Source organism: Lepidochelys olivacea (assembly GCF_965140295.1).
Source record: "Lepidochelys olivacea isolate rLepOli2 genome assembly, chromosome: 2".
Lineage (NCBI taxonomy): Eukaryota > Metazoa > Chordata > Testudines > Cheloniidae > Lepidochelys > Lepidochelys olivacea.
This window is the reverse complement of record NC_140412.1, coordinates 257,642,852-257,660,181: the sequence shown is the minus strand read 5'-3', so window position 1 is coordinate 257,660,181 and position 17,330 is coordinate 257,642,852. Positions and strand designations below refer to the sequence as shown.

Genomic DNA, 17,330 nt, shown 5'->3' with positions numbered 1-17,330 from the left:
CTCATAGGTCATGTTTTCTAGACCTTTAATAGTTTTTGTTGCTCTTCTCTGGACTTTCTCCAATTTGTCCACATCTTTTCTGAAATGTATTGCCCAGAATTGGACACAATACTCTAGTTGAGGCCTAATCTGCGCAGAGTGGAAGAATTACTTCTTGTGTCTTGATTACAATACTTTTGCTAATACATCCCAGAATAATGTTTGCTTTTTTTGCAACAGCATTACAATTGTAACCCATTATGACTCCCAGATCCCTTTTTGCAGTACTCCTTCCTAGACAGTCTATTCCCATTTTGCATATGTGCAACTGATTGTTTTTTCCTAAGTGGAGTACTTCACATTTGTCCTTATTGAATTTCATCCTATTTACTTCAGACCATTTTTCCAGGTTGTCCAGATCGTTTTGAATTTTAATCCTGTCCTCCAAAGCACTTGCAACCTGTCCCAGCTTGGTTTTGTCTGCAAACTTTATGTGTACTCTCTATGACATTATCTAAATGATTGATTAAGAGATTGAACTGACCCGGATCCAGAGCTGATCCTTGCGGGACCTCACTTGATATGCCTTTCCAGCTTGACTGTGAACCTCTGATGACTACTCCCTGTGTTCCAACCAGTTATACCCTCATCTTATAATAGCTCCATCTAGGTTGTATTTCCCTGATGTATAAAGAGGAAGTGAATTGAAAGGTGATCTACAATTAGACTGTAGGCTACTTGTGGTTAATAATTGGTTGGTTCATGGTGCTTTGTAGCCCATACTGGAAATTATATGAAGTAGGACAAGTAGATGTAAGAGGGTTTCTGAGTGGGGATATGGGATAGAATTAAGATTGTAGAACCATAACTACATATTTCGTCCGTGTTTTTATAATCACCATGTTCTAAAATGTTGTTTTGAATTAAGATATTTAATTACAACTTTAATACAATCTTAAAGATTTTGTCTCGGAAATTCCTTAGTTTCTACAGAAGCTATATAGAACTTAAAAGTTCTTCCCCCCATGTCATTGGAGCATTTCACCCCAGCAAGTGCAAACTTGAATAGTACAATATTTGAGGTTTCTTTCCATTTTTCCTGATGTGATGAAAGGTGTCTGAAACCTGTAAAGAAACAAATATAAGAAAAACTTGCCTGGGTTTGGAATTTATTATGAATCTTAAATGTGCTCACCCAAATATAGCGTAAGTTTCATACTACACCTGTAGTCAGTTTAAGACACTCCCCTACTCCTCCCAAAGAAGTCCAGCCTCCCACTTTATCTTTAGATATTTCTTGGGTGTAACACCCAGTGGCCTGCATGACCCCTCTCTTGCAAAATGTCATGTATGGGAAGCCAGCTCATCCTGTTGGCTGTGACCTGTGTGAAGGTAAATATCACCCATATCTTAATTGTTTGGGGTACAGGGTTCCACTCTGAAGTCCATGCCTGCCCTTTATTGGAGAGTAAAATTGGGACCAGCAATGAGTAGAAGTTCCATGTCCTAATCAGGAAGTGATAGCTTTGTATTTGCTGACTCTCGAGATCATTAGTAGAGACTGAAGCAAGCAATTGAAGCACCTAGCCAGATGTAATAAGATCCACAGTGGAAGTTAAAATCTCCATTAAGCATGAGTCAGAATGAGTTATGGTGTTTTTATCTTTTATCATTTTCCTGTGTGAGTTCATTGGAGAGAGTAGTAATTGTCTGGTTTCACCCACACAATTGTTGTTGGGGCATTTCTGTATTGAAGCAGGTTCTCTCGGGTATTTGGGTGGCCCATTCCATGATGCAATCTTCTCCTGTGCCACAATGATCAACACCCCCGCACAACATACCTTTCAAGGTCCATGGGTCCTACCTAGGCCTGTCATAACATGTGGTGTACCTCATGAATGTCCAAATATCTACTATCTGGGTAATACCAGACAATTACTACACTCTCGAATGAACACACACAGGAAAATGATAAAAGACAAAAACACTGTATCACCTGTGGATGAACACTTTTCACAAAGTGATCACTTTGTTTCTGACCTATCAGTCCTCATTCTCAAAGGAAATCTGCACAACACTTTCAAAAGAGAAATCTGGGAGTTTAAATTCATAACATACTAAATATTTATAATCATGGACTGAGAGACACTGTATTTATTCTTATTACAACAATCTGTAACCCACTAAGAACCCCCACCCTAGCTGCTTCCCTCTGTCTTCCTTTGTCCCCTGTGGCTGGAAGGATGTTAATGGGCCACTTCACCTTGAATGGTCCACTGAAATATATGTTAATTACTTATGCTAAACACTCTGTTACACCTTGTATTTAGCTGTGACATTCTGAGTATGTTTCCCAGACCTGAAGAAGAGCTCTGTATTAGCTCAAAAGCTTGTCTCTCTCACCAACAGAAGTTGGTTCAATAAAATATATTACCTCATATTACCTTGTCCAATAAAACATATTACCTTGTCTCTTTTAATATCCTGGGACCAGTAATGAATAAAACAACATTGCATACAAGGGTTTGCTTAGTTTTTCAAAACAGTTTAATGTAGTGAATAGCTATTTAGGGCCATGCTCATGTGAATGCCTATAATAACTTTTCTTTCATTTCACTTTTAAGGTGGTTGTAAATGCCTTGATAGGTGCCATCCCTTCCATCATGAATGTTCTGCTTGTCTGCCTCATTTTCTGGCTCATTTTTAGTATCATGGGAGTGACCCTATTGGCAGGAAAATTTGGAAAATGCGTTAACTTGACTGAAGAAAAATCAGAATTAAATAAAAATATTAGGAACAAATTGGATTGCACAACCTATAACGACACACAAAAAATATATTGGACAAATGTTAAAGTCAACTTTGATAATGTTGGTTCTGGTTATCTGGCTCTTCTTCAGGTGGTAAGTTCTGTTTTCTTTTGCTGGTTGGCTATGGGGTGGTGTCATGGTGCTGATTTCTCACCCACCTCTGTGCAAGGTGGGGAATAGTGGCCTTGCAGAGCCTTCTCTGCCCCTCCAGCTCATGTTCACACTGGCAATGTGGTTAGGCCATGTGGGGCCTCTTACTCTAGTGAACAGACATGTAGGGCCTAGGGGTGATCTACAAACTGATGATGTAACCGTTTGAACATATGCTACTCTATGATACTATGCTATTCTATGATACTCTGATTTACAGCTCCTGGGAAGATGGTGTGTTTGTTTTAATTTCATGAAACTCAAGGCAAAACTCTCTCTCTGCCAGAAATAGGAAGGGGGAAGACAGCATTAGTGGGCTAGTTCCAATTCCCTGAATCTTGGCTCAACCCCTGGCCCAACACAATTTATACCTGGTGTCAGGCAGCTTTGATCTGCCACTGAATTAAGGTCCTTAATGGGTCATACACAAGTGGAGGACTGCTATGGCAGAATATAACTGCAGTCTGCATCCTCCCTCTCCTGACATGCCCTCTATGCAAGAAGATGGTGGTCATCAGGTAGATCCCCTACACCAGAAGTAAATCTACTGGGCATTTATGGACAGACTGCAGTCCCTTTGCACCAACTCAGTGGCACAAAGATGTTGTAAACAGGCTAAAATATCTGTCCCTGAAAGTTGAATATGATTTTAATAATTTGTCTTTTATTCTAGGCGACATTTAAAGGTTGGATGGACATTATGTATGCAGCAGTAGATTCACGAGGGGTAGGTCACGAAAATTAACTATTCTCCTTGATGACTATCTCTCCAGTTCTTTATTGTGTTTGATAATTTTCATACTTGTTAGTTTTAGGTGATACAATGTTATAAGTCTTTTCTGTTCATTGTTTTCTTGGTGTTGTCCACTTATGATAAAACTCCCTGATGTTTATTTTCAGCGTCTGATATGCACATTGCAATACCATAAATACAGTTAATTGCTACAGTGGATGTTTTAAAGGGAAGCTGCTTTCTGTCAAATTCAAAGCCTTCAAAATTATAACTAGGAGCAATTCAGGGTTGAACTAAAGTGGATGACAACCATTTAAAATAAATGGTCAAATATTATTATTTTATTTAATATTTATATTACTGTAACATCCAGAGGCCCAAATCAGAATCAGGGCTCTATTGTGTTAGGTTATATGAACACAGAAGTCTTGTGTACACAGAGGGTGGGAGGGCAGTTCATGCACAATGTATTTTTGTGCACTAAGAAGTGCATATTAGATAGTACACACTGATGGCATACAGACTGTAAACTGCTTTCTGATTCAATATGTATCCATGTGTGTAAATAGCTGGGAGTAAGCGGCCAGCATTCTGAGTGGTTTCAGAGTAACAGCTGTGTTAGTCTGTATTCGCAAAAAGAAAAGGAGTACTTGTGGCACCTTAGAGACTAACCAATTTATTTGAGCATAAGCTTTTGTGAGCTACAGCTCACTTCATCGGATGCATACTGTGGAAAGTGTAGAAGATCTTTTTATACACACAAAGCATAAAAAAATACCTCCCCCACCCCACTCTCCTGCTGGTAATAGCTTATCTAAAGTGATCACTCTCCTTACAACTCCTTTCTCTGCATGAAAAAACTTGTACAGATACAGACAGTATGCATCCGATGAAGTGAACTGTAGCTCACGAAAGCTTATGCTCAAATAAATTGGTTAGTCTCTAAGGTGCCACAAGTACTCCTTTTCTTTTTGCCAATACAGACTAACACGGCTGTTACTCTGAAACCTGTCATTATGCAAGGCACTGCATTTAGCCGTATGGAGTGGAAATCTATCAACTGCATGAAAAAACTTGTACAGATACAGACATTGTAAGGAGAGTGATCACTTTAGATAAGCTATTACCAGCAGGAGAGTGGGGTGGGGAAGATATTTTTTCATGCTTTGTGTGTATAAAAAGATCTTCTACACTTTCCACAGTATGCATCCGATGAAGTGAGCTGTAGCTCACGAAAGCTTATGCTCAAATAAATTGGTTAGTCTCTAAGGTGCCACAAGTACTCCTTTTCTTCATTCTGAGTAGGTATCCAATGGTGCTTTGCTTCACTGCTGGGCTCTATACATTCTGGGGCTTTTCTTGCTGCACATTTTGAGATACATAGCAGAAGTCAGTCAGAAGTAACTGGAATTCTGGTACTTGGGGTAGGGTTGCCAAATTTCTACTTGCAGAAAACCAAATATTCCTGCCCCGCCCCTTTCCCTCCCCTCCCCCAAGGTCACGCCCCTGTCACACGCCCTGCTCACTGCATCCCCCCTCCCTCTGTTGCTTGCTGTCCCCCACCCTCCCTTAATCACTCATTTTCACTGGGCTGGGGAAAGGGATTGGGGTGCGGGCGCTGTCTGAGGTGCAGGCTCTGAGATGAAGCCAGGGATGAGGGGTTTGGGGTGTAGGAGGGGCCTCTGGGCTGGAGGGGTGAGGGGTTCAGAGTGTGGGAGGGGGCTCTGGGCTGGGGCTGGGGCAGGGGGTTGGGGTGTGGGAGGGGGTATAGGCTCTGGGCTGGAGTTGCAGGCTCTGGGGTAGGGCCAGAAATGATGAGTTGTTACCAGATGTGCCCTTTACTTTGGGGTATACTCATTTATTAGGGTTACTCTTCTGGGGGGAGGAATTTCTGTAATTCTATTGATGTACTGCAGCCCTAGAACCAGATGAACACATGCGTGGACGTGCACACACACACACACACACACAGCAAGTCTGAGCAGACTGGGTCAATCAGCAGTCTCAAGCTGACCCCCTTATATGTCCCTGTACTCAATGGGCTGCCACCCTTATGTGCCACATGTTTAACATAGCCCTATCCCCACTTTCATGTCACAATTATACTGGTAGTAACCCACTTGATGAGCAAACCCCATAGTATTTTGGGCACTGCAGGGATCTTTAGCTTAGGTAAAAGAAGCATGGCTGCAGAGTACATGGGGGAAGCTAAAAACACAAAAAAGTAAAGTTCAGAGAGAGAGAGAGAGAATCAACCAGCTTAATCATAAAAGTTATTTATTGAATAATAGTGATAACTACACAAGGAGAGCCTAAACCAACATAACAGTTATATTATTAAAGGTTAATACCTGAGGTAGAAAAGAAAACAAAGAGACAGAAGAGAAAGAGGGGGGGGATCTCACCCACTCCATGAGGCTTGAACTGGTTGGGGTTCCCAGGTGATGGTGGGAGCTCAGGGTCCTGAGTGCTGGAGACAGGCAGAGCCCCCAGCATGATCATTCAGGAGATGGAGTCGCAGTGGAACTGATTCAGAGTTTGGGTCCGTGCATCAGAACACTTACTTGGGCATAGGTAGGGGTTTTTGTAGAGAAAATACAATGGTTCAAGGGAGAACACTAGATTTGTTTATGGGTAAGCTGATGACTCAAGGATTTTCTTTAGGCTAGGCAATAGGAATTGATCACTCTTGGCTATGGGTTGTGTTTTCTTCCAGGGAGCTCACAATGCAATTGGGCTGCTTCAGTATTTTGGATATCAATGAAGGATTCATTACTAGAATTGATCTGATAACTGCTGAGCTGGCTGTGTGCAGGCGTAGGTTCATTAACATCTGGAGCAGAGATCCCCCATGATGCAGTGCTTCCCCGCTTTTCTGGTCCCAGATATCAGTGCAGTTCTCTGTTCTCCATTCTGTATGCAAATGGAGATGTCTCCCTGTCCCATCTTTCTCTCTGTTCTTCATTCTGTATGCTAATGGAGATGTCTTAATCTTGTCACCCTTGTCAGGAGGGGTCTAGGTGTGTCTTCCAATGCCCTTCACTGCTCTCTGCAAGCCTTTTCTCTGACCGGTTTTGGTTCAAGCAGAGAATGGCGAGGGGGGGTGTCTTTTATGAGTCAGACAGGCTAGATACTGTGCCCTGGTTTCCCAAAAAGACAGAGCTGACTGGTATCAGAGTTCAGGATATGGGAGGGGGCTCCGGGCTGGGTCAGGGGGTGGGAATGCGGGAGGGAGTTTGGGTGCGGGATACATGCATGCAAATATTAGTCCTCTCTAAGTTGATTTGCAATGAAATTAATATGCTTTCAAAGTGGGTTATAGAATACATATCAACTGGCCAGATAGTACACATCAAGATTTTCATCATATTGACACAGGTGGTTAATGAGAAATATTTTTTTGCTTATTCCACACTGCGTCATTTGCATGTACGAGAACATTTAGGCCAAGATTTTCAAAAGCAGGAGAACTTGAAGTTAGGCTTCTCTGGCCTGATTTTCAAGTACTGAGTACTCAACAGATCCCACTGACCTCAGTGAAAACTGTTGATCGTTTGACACCTTTGAAAATCATGCCAAGAAAGTCTGATTCAACTCTCACTGAAGTCAATAATGACTCCATTGACCTCAGTGAGAGTTGATTCAGGCTTATATTTAGTTATGATGGATAGTATTTTAAACAAATGCATAAAAAGAGAAACATTATCTTATGTAAAAAGGGATCATCCTTCAGGATATGTTGTAGATCCTTGATGATGTGCCGGAGAGGTTTTAGTTGGGGGCTGAAGGTGACGGCTAGTGGCGTTCTGTTACTTTCTTTGTTGGGCCTGTCCTGTAGTAGGTGACTTCTGGGTACTTTTCTGGCTCTGTCAATCTGTTTCTTCACTTCAGCAGGTGGGTATTGTAGTTGTAAGAACTCTTGATAAAGATCTTGTAGGTGTTTGTCTCTGTCTGAGAGGTTGGAGCAAATGCAGTTGTATCTTAGAACTTGGCTGTAGACAATGGATCTTGTGGTGTGGTCTGGATGAAAGCTGGAGGCATGTAGGTAAGTATAGCGGTCAGTAGGTTTCTGGTATTGGGTGGTCTTTATGTGACCATCGCTTATTAGCACCATAGTGTCCAGGAAGTGGATCTCTTGTGTGGACTGGTCCAGGCTGAGGTTGATGGTGGGATGGAAATTGTTGAAATCATGGTGGAATTCCTCAAGGGCTTCTTTTCCATGGGTCCAGATGATGAAGATGTCATCAATATAGCACAAGTAGAGTAGGGGCATTAGGGGACGAAAGCTGAGGAAGCATTGTACTAAGTCAGCCATAAAAATGTTGGCATACTGTGGGGCTATGCGGATATCCATAGCAGTGCCGCTGACTTGAAGGTATACATTGTCCACATTTTTTCATGTTCTCTGTATATATATATATATACATCTTCCTACTGTATTTTCCACTGCATGCATCTGATGAAGTGGGCTTTAGCCCACGAAAGCTTATGCTCAAATAAATTTGTTAGTGTCTAAGGTGCCACAAGTACTCCTCGTTCTTTTTGCTGCCACGCTGAAACGTATTATCTTATGTGTCCTTGTGTGAATACTAAAGTGCAAAAAACCCTAAATTCAATCTTTTAATTTCTTAGTCTTCAGTTAGTGGAATGGGAGATTTTGCCCTACAGGTTTCTGAGCGTAAGTTTAATCAATATCAGTGCCAATTACAGGAATCTGTTCTGCACAGAACAATCTTAACAAAGATTGCAGAGGAAATCAAAACAACAAATAGTAGTTATACTATTAATAGACATTGGGCCAAATTCTCTTTCCAATTACTTCAATGGAAACATGCCAACAGAGAATTTGGCATATTATTTTCAGAACATATTTTCAGCTTATCAGGAAGGATAATCAAATTCTAGGCAAAACATTGTTCCTTGTTAAATTGTTATCCACATTGTCTGTGGTGTCCTTGGATTTAACTTTAATCACACTGCAAACTTTATCTCCGCTTCCCTTTCTCCCCACCACCACAGAAATGCAAGACCTATGGCTTGTCTACAGTGAGTTAGTGCACAGCAAGACAGGGTGTGAAACTAGAGTGCAGCAGCTTACTGCACATCATTCACCATGTGTTCACTGCTACAGCAGAACGGAAGTCCCAGAGTGTGGTTTAGCTGCCTCAAGCAGGTGCACTGTAGATTTCCACCCTGGCTTGCTGCATACTAACTCATTGGGTAGATAGTCCCTTATTCTTGTGCATTACAGACAGGGTTTTTTTTTTTTCCGCATTTCTAGTGATGAAGCAAGTTTGATATCCTGCAAGGATCTCTGTGCGGGAGGACTCCTGCACCTATACAGAGCTCATTCCATGACCAGGGCCATACTATTCTCAGCCAATTTCATCTTGCTTTTCATTTTTGCAGAAAGAATTGCAGCCACAAATGGAAAAGAGTCTATCCATGTACCTCTATTTTGTGGTTTTCATAATCTTTGGATCTTTCTTCACACTGAATCTCTTTGTCGGTGTCATTATTGACAATTTTAATCAACAAAAGAAAAAGATAAGTACACTGGATATGTTCCCAGGCCCCGATATATTCCTTATGTGTTGTCTTCAAACTAGAACATGCCAGCAGTACACTGAAGCTCTGAAACATCTATATACATTTATTACATGGAGCAGCATCAGTACTGGATTTAATAGAGGCAGCATTACAAGTGAAGTGCTTCCCCGTCTCTATTCCATTCCCCTATATCCCAACCATGTAACTCTTGGCTCTTGGGGCTGCATTGATTCATAAGAGTCTATGAAGCCAGTTACATTGTTTCATGAATGCTACTTCCCCTGCCCTGGAGCTGAGCACGGTGGGACAGGGTCTGAGAGCAGCTCTGGGATTGGGCAGTGGGCCTTAGATGGAGGAAGCAGCAAGATGAGTTGGAGGGGCAGGGAGAAAGTTGCTCCTTCCCTCAGATGCCTGGGCTCTTAGCAACCTAATCATTTTCCTGCTTTCTGAGCCACTAGATTGTCACCACAGAACTGCTGCTCTGGGAGATCTGGTTACCTTGCTGCACTGTTTTGGGCCTAATAAGGTACTGGGAGAAGGGTTAGCAAGAGATGAAAGGATAGAAAAAGAAAGAAATGTTGGATTCCAATAATTTAGATGCTTGCACAGCAGTAATGCTTCTTTCTCACCAAAAATAACAGTAGCATTGTCTCCATATACTTAGGTGGACAAGACATCTTTATGACAGAAGAACAGAGAAAATATTATAATGCAATGAAAAAACTGGGATCCAAGAAACCCCAAAAACCCATCCCAAGGCCATTGGTGAGACCACCTGAGTTCTTCCAACTCAAATATTTCTAATCAATGAAAATCCATAGTAAAATTCACTTAATCCACTGAAAAAAACTACTATATATACAATATACCTGTTTCTTTCCATTACTTCATAGTCTTAACTCTGCACCAAGAAATTGTCATTGATTATAAAGATTATAAGGACTAAATGTTTATGAAGGTCAATGCAAAAATATTGTTTTGTATATTTATCCTGAAATTGATTATCCTTCAGGATTTGTATACTCTGATACAAATATATAATCTACCTATTATGAAATTAAATAACATTGTAACATATAAAAATTGGAGCTGTCCACTAATGAGTATGTACATTTATTTTACATGGTTACTAAGGATGATTAGGGAGCCGGGGGAAATAATAGACGTGATTTCTTGATTTTAGTAAGGCTTTTGATACAGTCCCACATGACGTTCTAATAAGCAAACTTGGGAAATGTATGGTCTAGATGGAATTGCTATAAAGTGGGTGCAAAACTGGTTGAAAAACCATGCCCTAAGAGTGGTTATCAATGGTTCGCTGTCAAATTGGATGGATGTATCTGGTAGGATCCCAGAAGGATCTGTCCTATATCTAGTATTATTCAACATTTTCATTAATGACTTGGATAATGGAGTGGAGAGCACTTATAAAATTTGCAGATAATAACAATCTGGGTGGGATTGCAAGTACTTTGGAGGACAGGAATAAAATTCAAAATAAATTAAACAATTGGTCTGAAATCAACACAGTGAAATTCAGTAAGTAAAAGTGAAAAGTAGGAAAGAAAAATGAAATGCACAAATACAAAATGGGGAATAACTGTCTAGGCAGTAGAGCTGCGGAAAAGGGTCTGGGGATGACAGTGGATCACACGCAGAATATGAACCAATAGTGTGATATTGTTTGTGAAAAAGGATAATATTCAGGTTATATTGTTTTGCTTTGCTTGGCACTCGTGAGGCCTCAGTGGAAGTGTTGTGTCCAGGTTTGGATGCCACACTTGAAGAAAGATGTCTGGAGGAGATCAACAAAAATTATTAAAGGTTTAGAAAACTGACCTATGGGGAAAGCTTTAAAAAACTGGGCATGTTTAATCTTGAGAAAAGAAGAGTGAGGTGGGACCTGATAACAGTTTTCAAATATGTTAAGGGCTCTTATAAATAGGACTGTGATCAAATGTTCTCAATGTCCACAGAAGGCAGACAAGTAATAAACAGCTTAATATGAAGCAAGGAAGATTTAGGTGAGATATTAGAAAAATCTTTCTATCAGGCTAGTTAAGTATGGAATACGTTACCATGGGAGGTTGTGGAATCCCCGTAATTGGAGATTTTTAATAACAGGTTAGACAAACACCTGTCAGGGATGGTCTAGGTATACTTGGTCCTGCCTCAGTGCAGGGGGATGGACTGTATGACTTCTTGAGGTCCCTTCCAGTCCTACATTTCTATTATTCTATGCATGCCTACATTCTCATAATGAATAGTAAATAGTCTTTTTTTTTCTCCTACAGAACAAATACCAAGGGTTTTTATTTGACATCGTGACAAGCCAAGCCTTTGATGTTATCATCATGATTCTCATCTGCCTTAACATGATCACTATGATGGTAGAAACTGATGATCAAAGTACAGAGAAGACTTACATTCTTCACAAAATCAACATGCTCTTTGTTGCCATCTTTACTGCAGAGTGCATCATGAAATTATTGGCCCTAAGACACTACTACTTCACCAATGGCTGGAACATATTTGATTTAAGTGTTGTCATCATGTCCATTGTTGGTAGGTAAAAATACAGAAGCATTTTCTTCACTATCCCATATTTAGTTTTCATAAAAGAAAGTGAGTTGAATTGGCTACTTGGCCAAAAACTGTTGCTGAAATGGGACCCAGGATGTTAGAAATGAAGTGTTGGGGAAAGTAGTCAAAATAGATATTTTTAAAAAAGAGAGAAAGAAAAGAAAGGTCAGAAGAATAAATGCCAACAAATATATTCAAAGTAGCACAGAACAGGAATTTATAAACTTTTCCTATTGTTTTATCTTATCTTTTAAAAGGAACTACTTTTTATAGTGGAAGGATACATTGTATACAATCTCTGATTGTGTTTTTTTTCTTACTGTTTGAAAAGTTGTAAATGTAACGTTCCAGGTTATAATAAGTATTATACGTTGGTCTCATAACACTGGAAAGAGAATTCAGATGATAAAGTTAATAATTTTCTGTGTTAATTAGGGGTTATTTTAGGGATGTGAAACATTTTAAATTTTACTAAAATTCAGATTATTTTTTTCAGAACTCAGTGATTGTATAATCTTTTATCATATGATATCATGACCTGTAATAATTTTGGTTCGTGAAGAAATATTTTGCCAATTTTTAAAGCATATACAATACATTCACATTGTAAAGGAGACTCAGCTGCAAAAATTGAAATTAAAATATAGCAACTTTAGTTGATAAATCCTGAATAACAATAAATATGGTAATATCCAAAATCCAAAAATATTTGTGGTTCACTGTTCCCGGCCAATGGGAGCTGCAGGAAGCGGCGGCCAGGCCCACGCCGCTTCCCGCAACTCCCATTGGTCAGGAATGGCAAACCACGGCCACAGGGAGCTGCAGGCGGCCATGCAAGTGTAAACAAATGATCTGGCGGCCCGCCAGTGGCTTACCCTGATGAACCATGTATGGTCCGCGGGCCGCAGGTTGCCCATCACTGTACTAGAGTAACAGAGAGGAGAATCAGGCCCAAATATGTTGTTTAGTTTGAAGGGATTTTAATGCAGACATGGAGTGAAGAACTGGAATAAAATTTCTGTTCTGCTAATTTAACTACTTCTAAAGCAGATACAGGCAAAAGTGATTGCAGAAGGTATACAGGTAAGGAAAATATCTGCTCTCCATATAATTAGTACCATTTAGTGCGGCAGTATGAGTATTGAGAGAAATGTATCCAAACCTCTTCCTGATTCCACTTTGGTGACAGTGGTGAAAAATGAGGCACAAAGAAGTGGGTCCCCATAAAGATTAGAGATTTAAGAAAAAATCTCCCTTAAAAGAGAAGTATTTCTCTATAGTGCACCTCATCACAAGGAATTCCTAGAAAATAGCAAAAATAAATAGACCTAAAGGGAGAGCAAGAGAAAGAAAACCCTTTTTGCATTATGGGGAAAAAAAGAGTATAGATATTTACATCAAGCGTTGACCTGCTGATGTCTGGAAGATTACCTTTCTTTCTGTTGTCATATGAGACTACTTGCGGTTGCAATGGGACACTTTAGGAAGCCCTGAATGAATTTAGTCTTTCCTTGTGTAACACCACCTCTGGCCTCCTCATCTGCAGTGACTGAACCTTGGACCCCTGGATCTAAAAGAATAGACTCCACTTTTAGTGCAAATAGACCTTGTCCCTTAGCTTAGAGTAACCAGACTAATAAACCTCTATGTGTGATCATGCCACTAGAAAGGGACCAAAAGCCTCATTGTTAGCATGGATTACACTGTTGTTTACTCTGTTGTTTTTCTCTGTCTGGTTTATTTGGCCCTCATCACCACAGTATCTAAGCATTGAATGCCTCTGACTCTGGTGTCATGTTTTGTTTTTTTATATGAGCTTTGTTTTTTCAACATTTAGAGCCAAATGTTAAAATACACTTACATAACCTGCCCCTACAAAAAATACACATGTACCAGTGGTCGTGCAAAATGCTGCACATAAAACACCTACTTGTATGTTTCCCATGTGCAATAGTTCATATACAGATTTTAGGGGCGCAACATACATACTACTCCAATGTTTGAAAAATATTGTCCATTGGGTCCGTTCTTGTTTTAATTTCAAAACTTTTACAGATAAGCCATTTAACTTTTTTAAAATGTGTACCTTTTCCTTTAAGAATCAAGATCCATCAGGGCTAGCACATTTTTACTGATACTATTATTTCTTTCAGTTAATAATTAGCAAAAATTAGAAATTCTAACTGATTATTCATTTTTGTTTTTAGGCACAGTGCTCTCTGGCATTGTTAAAGTATTTGAAAATTATTTTTCACCTACACTCTTCAGAGTCATTCGCTTGGCTCGAATTGGACGAATATTAAGACTCATCCGAGCTGCCAAAGGAATTAGAACTCTCCTTTTTGCCTTAATGATGTCCCTTCCTGCTCTGTTCAACATTGGCCTCTTACTTTTTCTGGTCATGTTTATTTATGCCATTTTTGGCATGGCTAACTTTGCTTATGTTCAGTGGGAGAGTGGGATTGATGACATGTTCAACTTCCAAACCTTTGCTAACAGCATGCTCTGTCTCTTCCAAATCACAACATCTGCTGGCTGGGATGGTCTTCTCAGTCCTATTTTAAACACTGGACCTCCATTTTGTGATCCTAACATACGAGGTGCTGTGGGAGAATGTGGTAAACCTGCTGTGGGTATTATTTTCTTTGTAAGTTACATCACTATATCATTTCTCATTGTTGTAAACATGTATATAGCTGTTATTTTAGAGAACTTCAATGTTGCCACTGAGGAAAGTACAGATCCTCTAGGTGAAGATGACTTTGATATGTTTTATGAAGTCTGGGAGAAATTTGATCCTGGGGCAACTCAGTTTATTGAGTATTCGGCACTTTCAGACTTTGCAGATGCTCTGGCAGAACCTTTACGTGTAGCCAAACCAAACAAAATTGAGCTCATAGCAATGGATCTTCCCTTGGTCAGTGGAGATAGGATCCACTGTTTGGATATTTTGTTTGCTTTCACTAAACGGGTGCTAGGTGAATCTGGGGAGATGGATACTCTAAAAGTACAGATGGAGGAAAAGTTTATGGCTGCCAATCCATCCAAGCTTTCTTATGAACCAATCACAACCACAATCAGACACAAACAAGAGGAAGTTTCTGCCATTATTATCCAGAGGGTTTACAGGAGTCATTTGATTCAACGTTCCATGAAGCAGGCCTCTTTTTTATACCGTCATAGAACCTCTGATGGTGACATCCTTGAAGATGCTCCAGAGAAAGAAGGCCTCATTGCATTCATGGTGAATGAAAATTATAGTAGAAATTTAGACAAATCAGAAACTGTGTCCTCAACCTCTTTCCCTCCATCCTATGACAGTGTCACTGGGACCACTAACGAGCACCTTGAGGTGAAGATGGCAGACTCTCCGCAAAGTGATGAACCTATAGATTGTCCACTATCTGCAGAGAGAGAAAAGGAATCCATTGTTTAAATTTTTGTTAAGAATGCTTTAAAATTTTGTTCCCATCATGTAATGATGTAAATATACAGCAATTAAACATTCGTATTAAACTTTAGTTGCAAAAGAAACAGTGGTGGTTTTACCCTTAACTGCAGAAGTTGGTAAGGTATAACCTTTGACCCTGCTACATTCAACTTTGCTTAATGTTTATATTTATATATGAACAGGAAGAATCTGTGTATGGTTTCAGCTATTATATCAGTGGCAGTACCAAGTTAAGGCAGAATCCTTAGTATGTGGTTACTGTGGCCCAGACATAGTGTTTATAGAGCTGTATTCCACTTCTGCTAACCAGACATCTACTTCTTTAGATTGGTTTGCTTTGTTGGGGAGCAAGTTCAAGGAAGATAAGTTTCATGGTGTCTGAAAATAAATGTCTGCCCAGGGTAAAGGGTGGGCTGTGACAAAGTTTAAGGTTTGGGGTTTTTGGAAGTAGGGAGGGGGTTGAAATGTAGCCTTAATTCATTCCTAATTAACTTTTTGATTATAAACCCGGTAGATTTATGATTCAAAATCTGTTCAATCCTGTGATTCACATATCACAAGCATAATCATTGCATGACTCACTGATATGACATAGTGTACTGGAACTCCCCCAATATGATGAATTTAAACAGAATAGCCATGGTGTATATACTATTGTAGTCATGTTACTGCAGTATAATGAAATAATAAATGTAACATTTAACATTCCAGAAACAGTAATGAACTGAGTAAGAACTTTCTTTTGTTTTTAAACAAACCTGAATCTTTTCCCTTTGTAGTTATGGCATTCATCATGTTATGTTCACCATGTTTTCTTTCTTAAGGTCTTTGCTACTCTTGTGGCATCATGCTCTCACAAAAATCCCACAAAGACGTCTACTCCTGGACCTAGGTTCAGTCTCTTTTCCCATGCATGTAAATACTTATTGGAGATATATATATATGTGTGTGTGTGTTTAAACTCTCAGTATGAACCATTTCATTTTTCAGTGGCTGATTTGTCTTCCTTTGGGTCATATTTTCAGGAAGTTATAGCCACAACATTGCCAGGCCCCTTTTTTCCACTTCATTTGTTTAAATATCACTCAATTTTCTATGCAGGTCAGTTTTCCAGATACGATTTTTTAAAAGTTGCAAGATTTATGCGATTATCAAGGGTTGTTGGTCCACGGGAGACCTACAGCTTTCCTTTCTTCACCACAGTTATTTCAGACTGAGAGGAAGCTTGGCATTATGGCTCTAGCACTAGACTAGGACTCTGATCTGGGTTCAGTTTCTTGCTTGGCTACAGACTTCCCACGTGACCACATGCAAATCACCTCTGATTGCAGTGTAGACATACCCTTAATCTCTCTTTCACTCAGTGCCCCACGTATAAAATGGGAATAATAATTATTATTATTCCTTTCTCCTTCTCCCTCACTTTTGTCTGTCTCTCTGTTTAGACTGTGAACTCTCTGGGCAGGGACTGTCTCTTACTATGCATATGTACAGTGCCTTGCACAATGGGGCTGCAATCTGAGCTGGAGCTTCTAGGTACTATCTGAATACAAGAAATAATAATATTTGTAATGCCTTTTAACTTTCTTTCTCTGTGTTGTATTTCCCCTGCTTCCCCTAATCCACATGGTCTCTCACTGTGGAGTTTTGGAGGCATACTATTATTTTCTTCCTATAATTTGAAGCTAGACACAGTGGGCGATATCCTTTGTTGGTGTGAATCAGTGTCATTGACGTCAGTGACACTGTACAATGGAAATCAATTGAGCTATGCTGATTTGCACCAGCTGAAGATCTGGAAAAACGACTAAATAAAATACTTCTTTTTTATGTAGTTTTTGTTATTACACAATTTAAAAAAATCCTATTTGCAACCCAGCAAAAACCAGGTGGTGACACAAAATGAATTGCACTTGCCCATTTGTTGGGAATCATTCTGCTAGGCTATTCACCAGTAAACACAATGCATCTCCGTCCATAGATAAAGCCTAATCCTATAGATTTAAAATCTTACTCATATTAGGGTGAAACTCATCTCTCCCTGCATAGAGACTAAGTAATTCATCTTTATGCA

General features: G+C 39.8%; 1 protein-coding gene across 1 annotated transcript in view; it reads left to right on the top strand.

Moving 5' to 3' along the window:
- The window catches only part of LOC311516797 (sodium channel protein type 5 subunit alpha-like), a gene marked incomplete at its 5' end in the record, with an annotated part of 87,161 nt that extends 71,328 nt beyond the window's left edge, over positions 1 to 15,833 (top strand). The window contains 6 exons of the mRNA XM_084621133.1: positions 2,604 to 2,882; positions 3,613 to 3,666; positions 9,082 to 9,223; positions 9,887 to 9,987; positions 11,517 to 11,787; positions 14,013 to 15,833. Coding sequence (XP_084477259.1) covers positions 2,604 to 2,882; positions 3,613 to 3,666; positions 9,082 to 9,223; positions 9,887 to 9,987; positions 11,517 to 11,787; positions 14,013 to 15,241 — 2,076 coding nt within the window. The 3' untranslated portion in view covers positions 15,242 to 15,833. The remainder of the gene's footprint in view (positions 1 to 2,603; positions 2,883 to 3,612; positions 3,667 to 9,081; positions 9,224 to 9,886; positions 9,988 to 11,516; positions 11,788 to 14,012) is intronic.
- Positions 15,834 to 17,330: the final 1,497 nt, after the last annotated feature.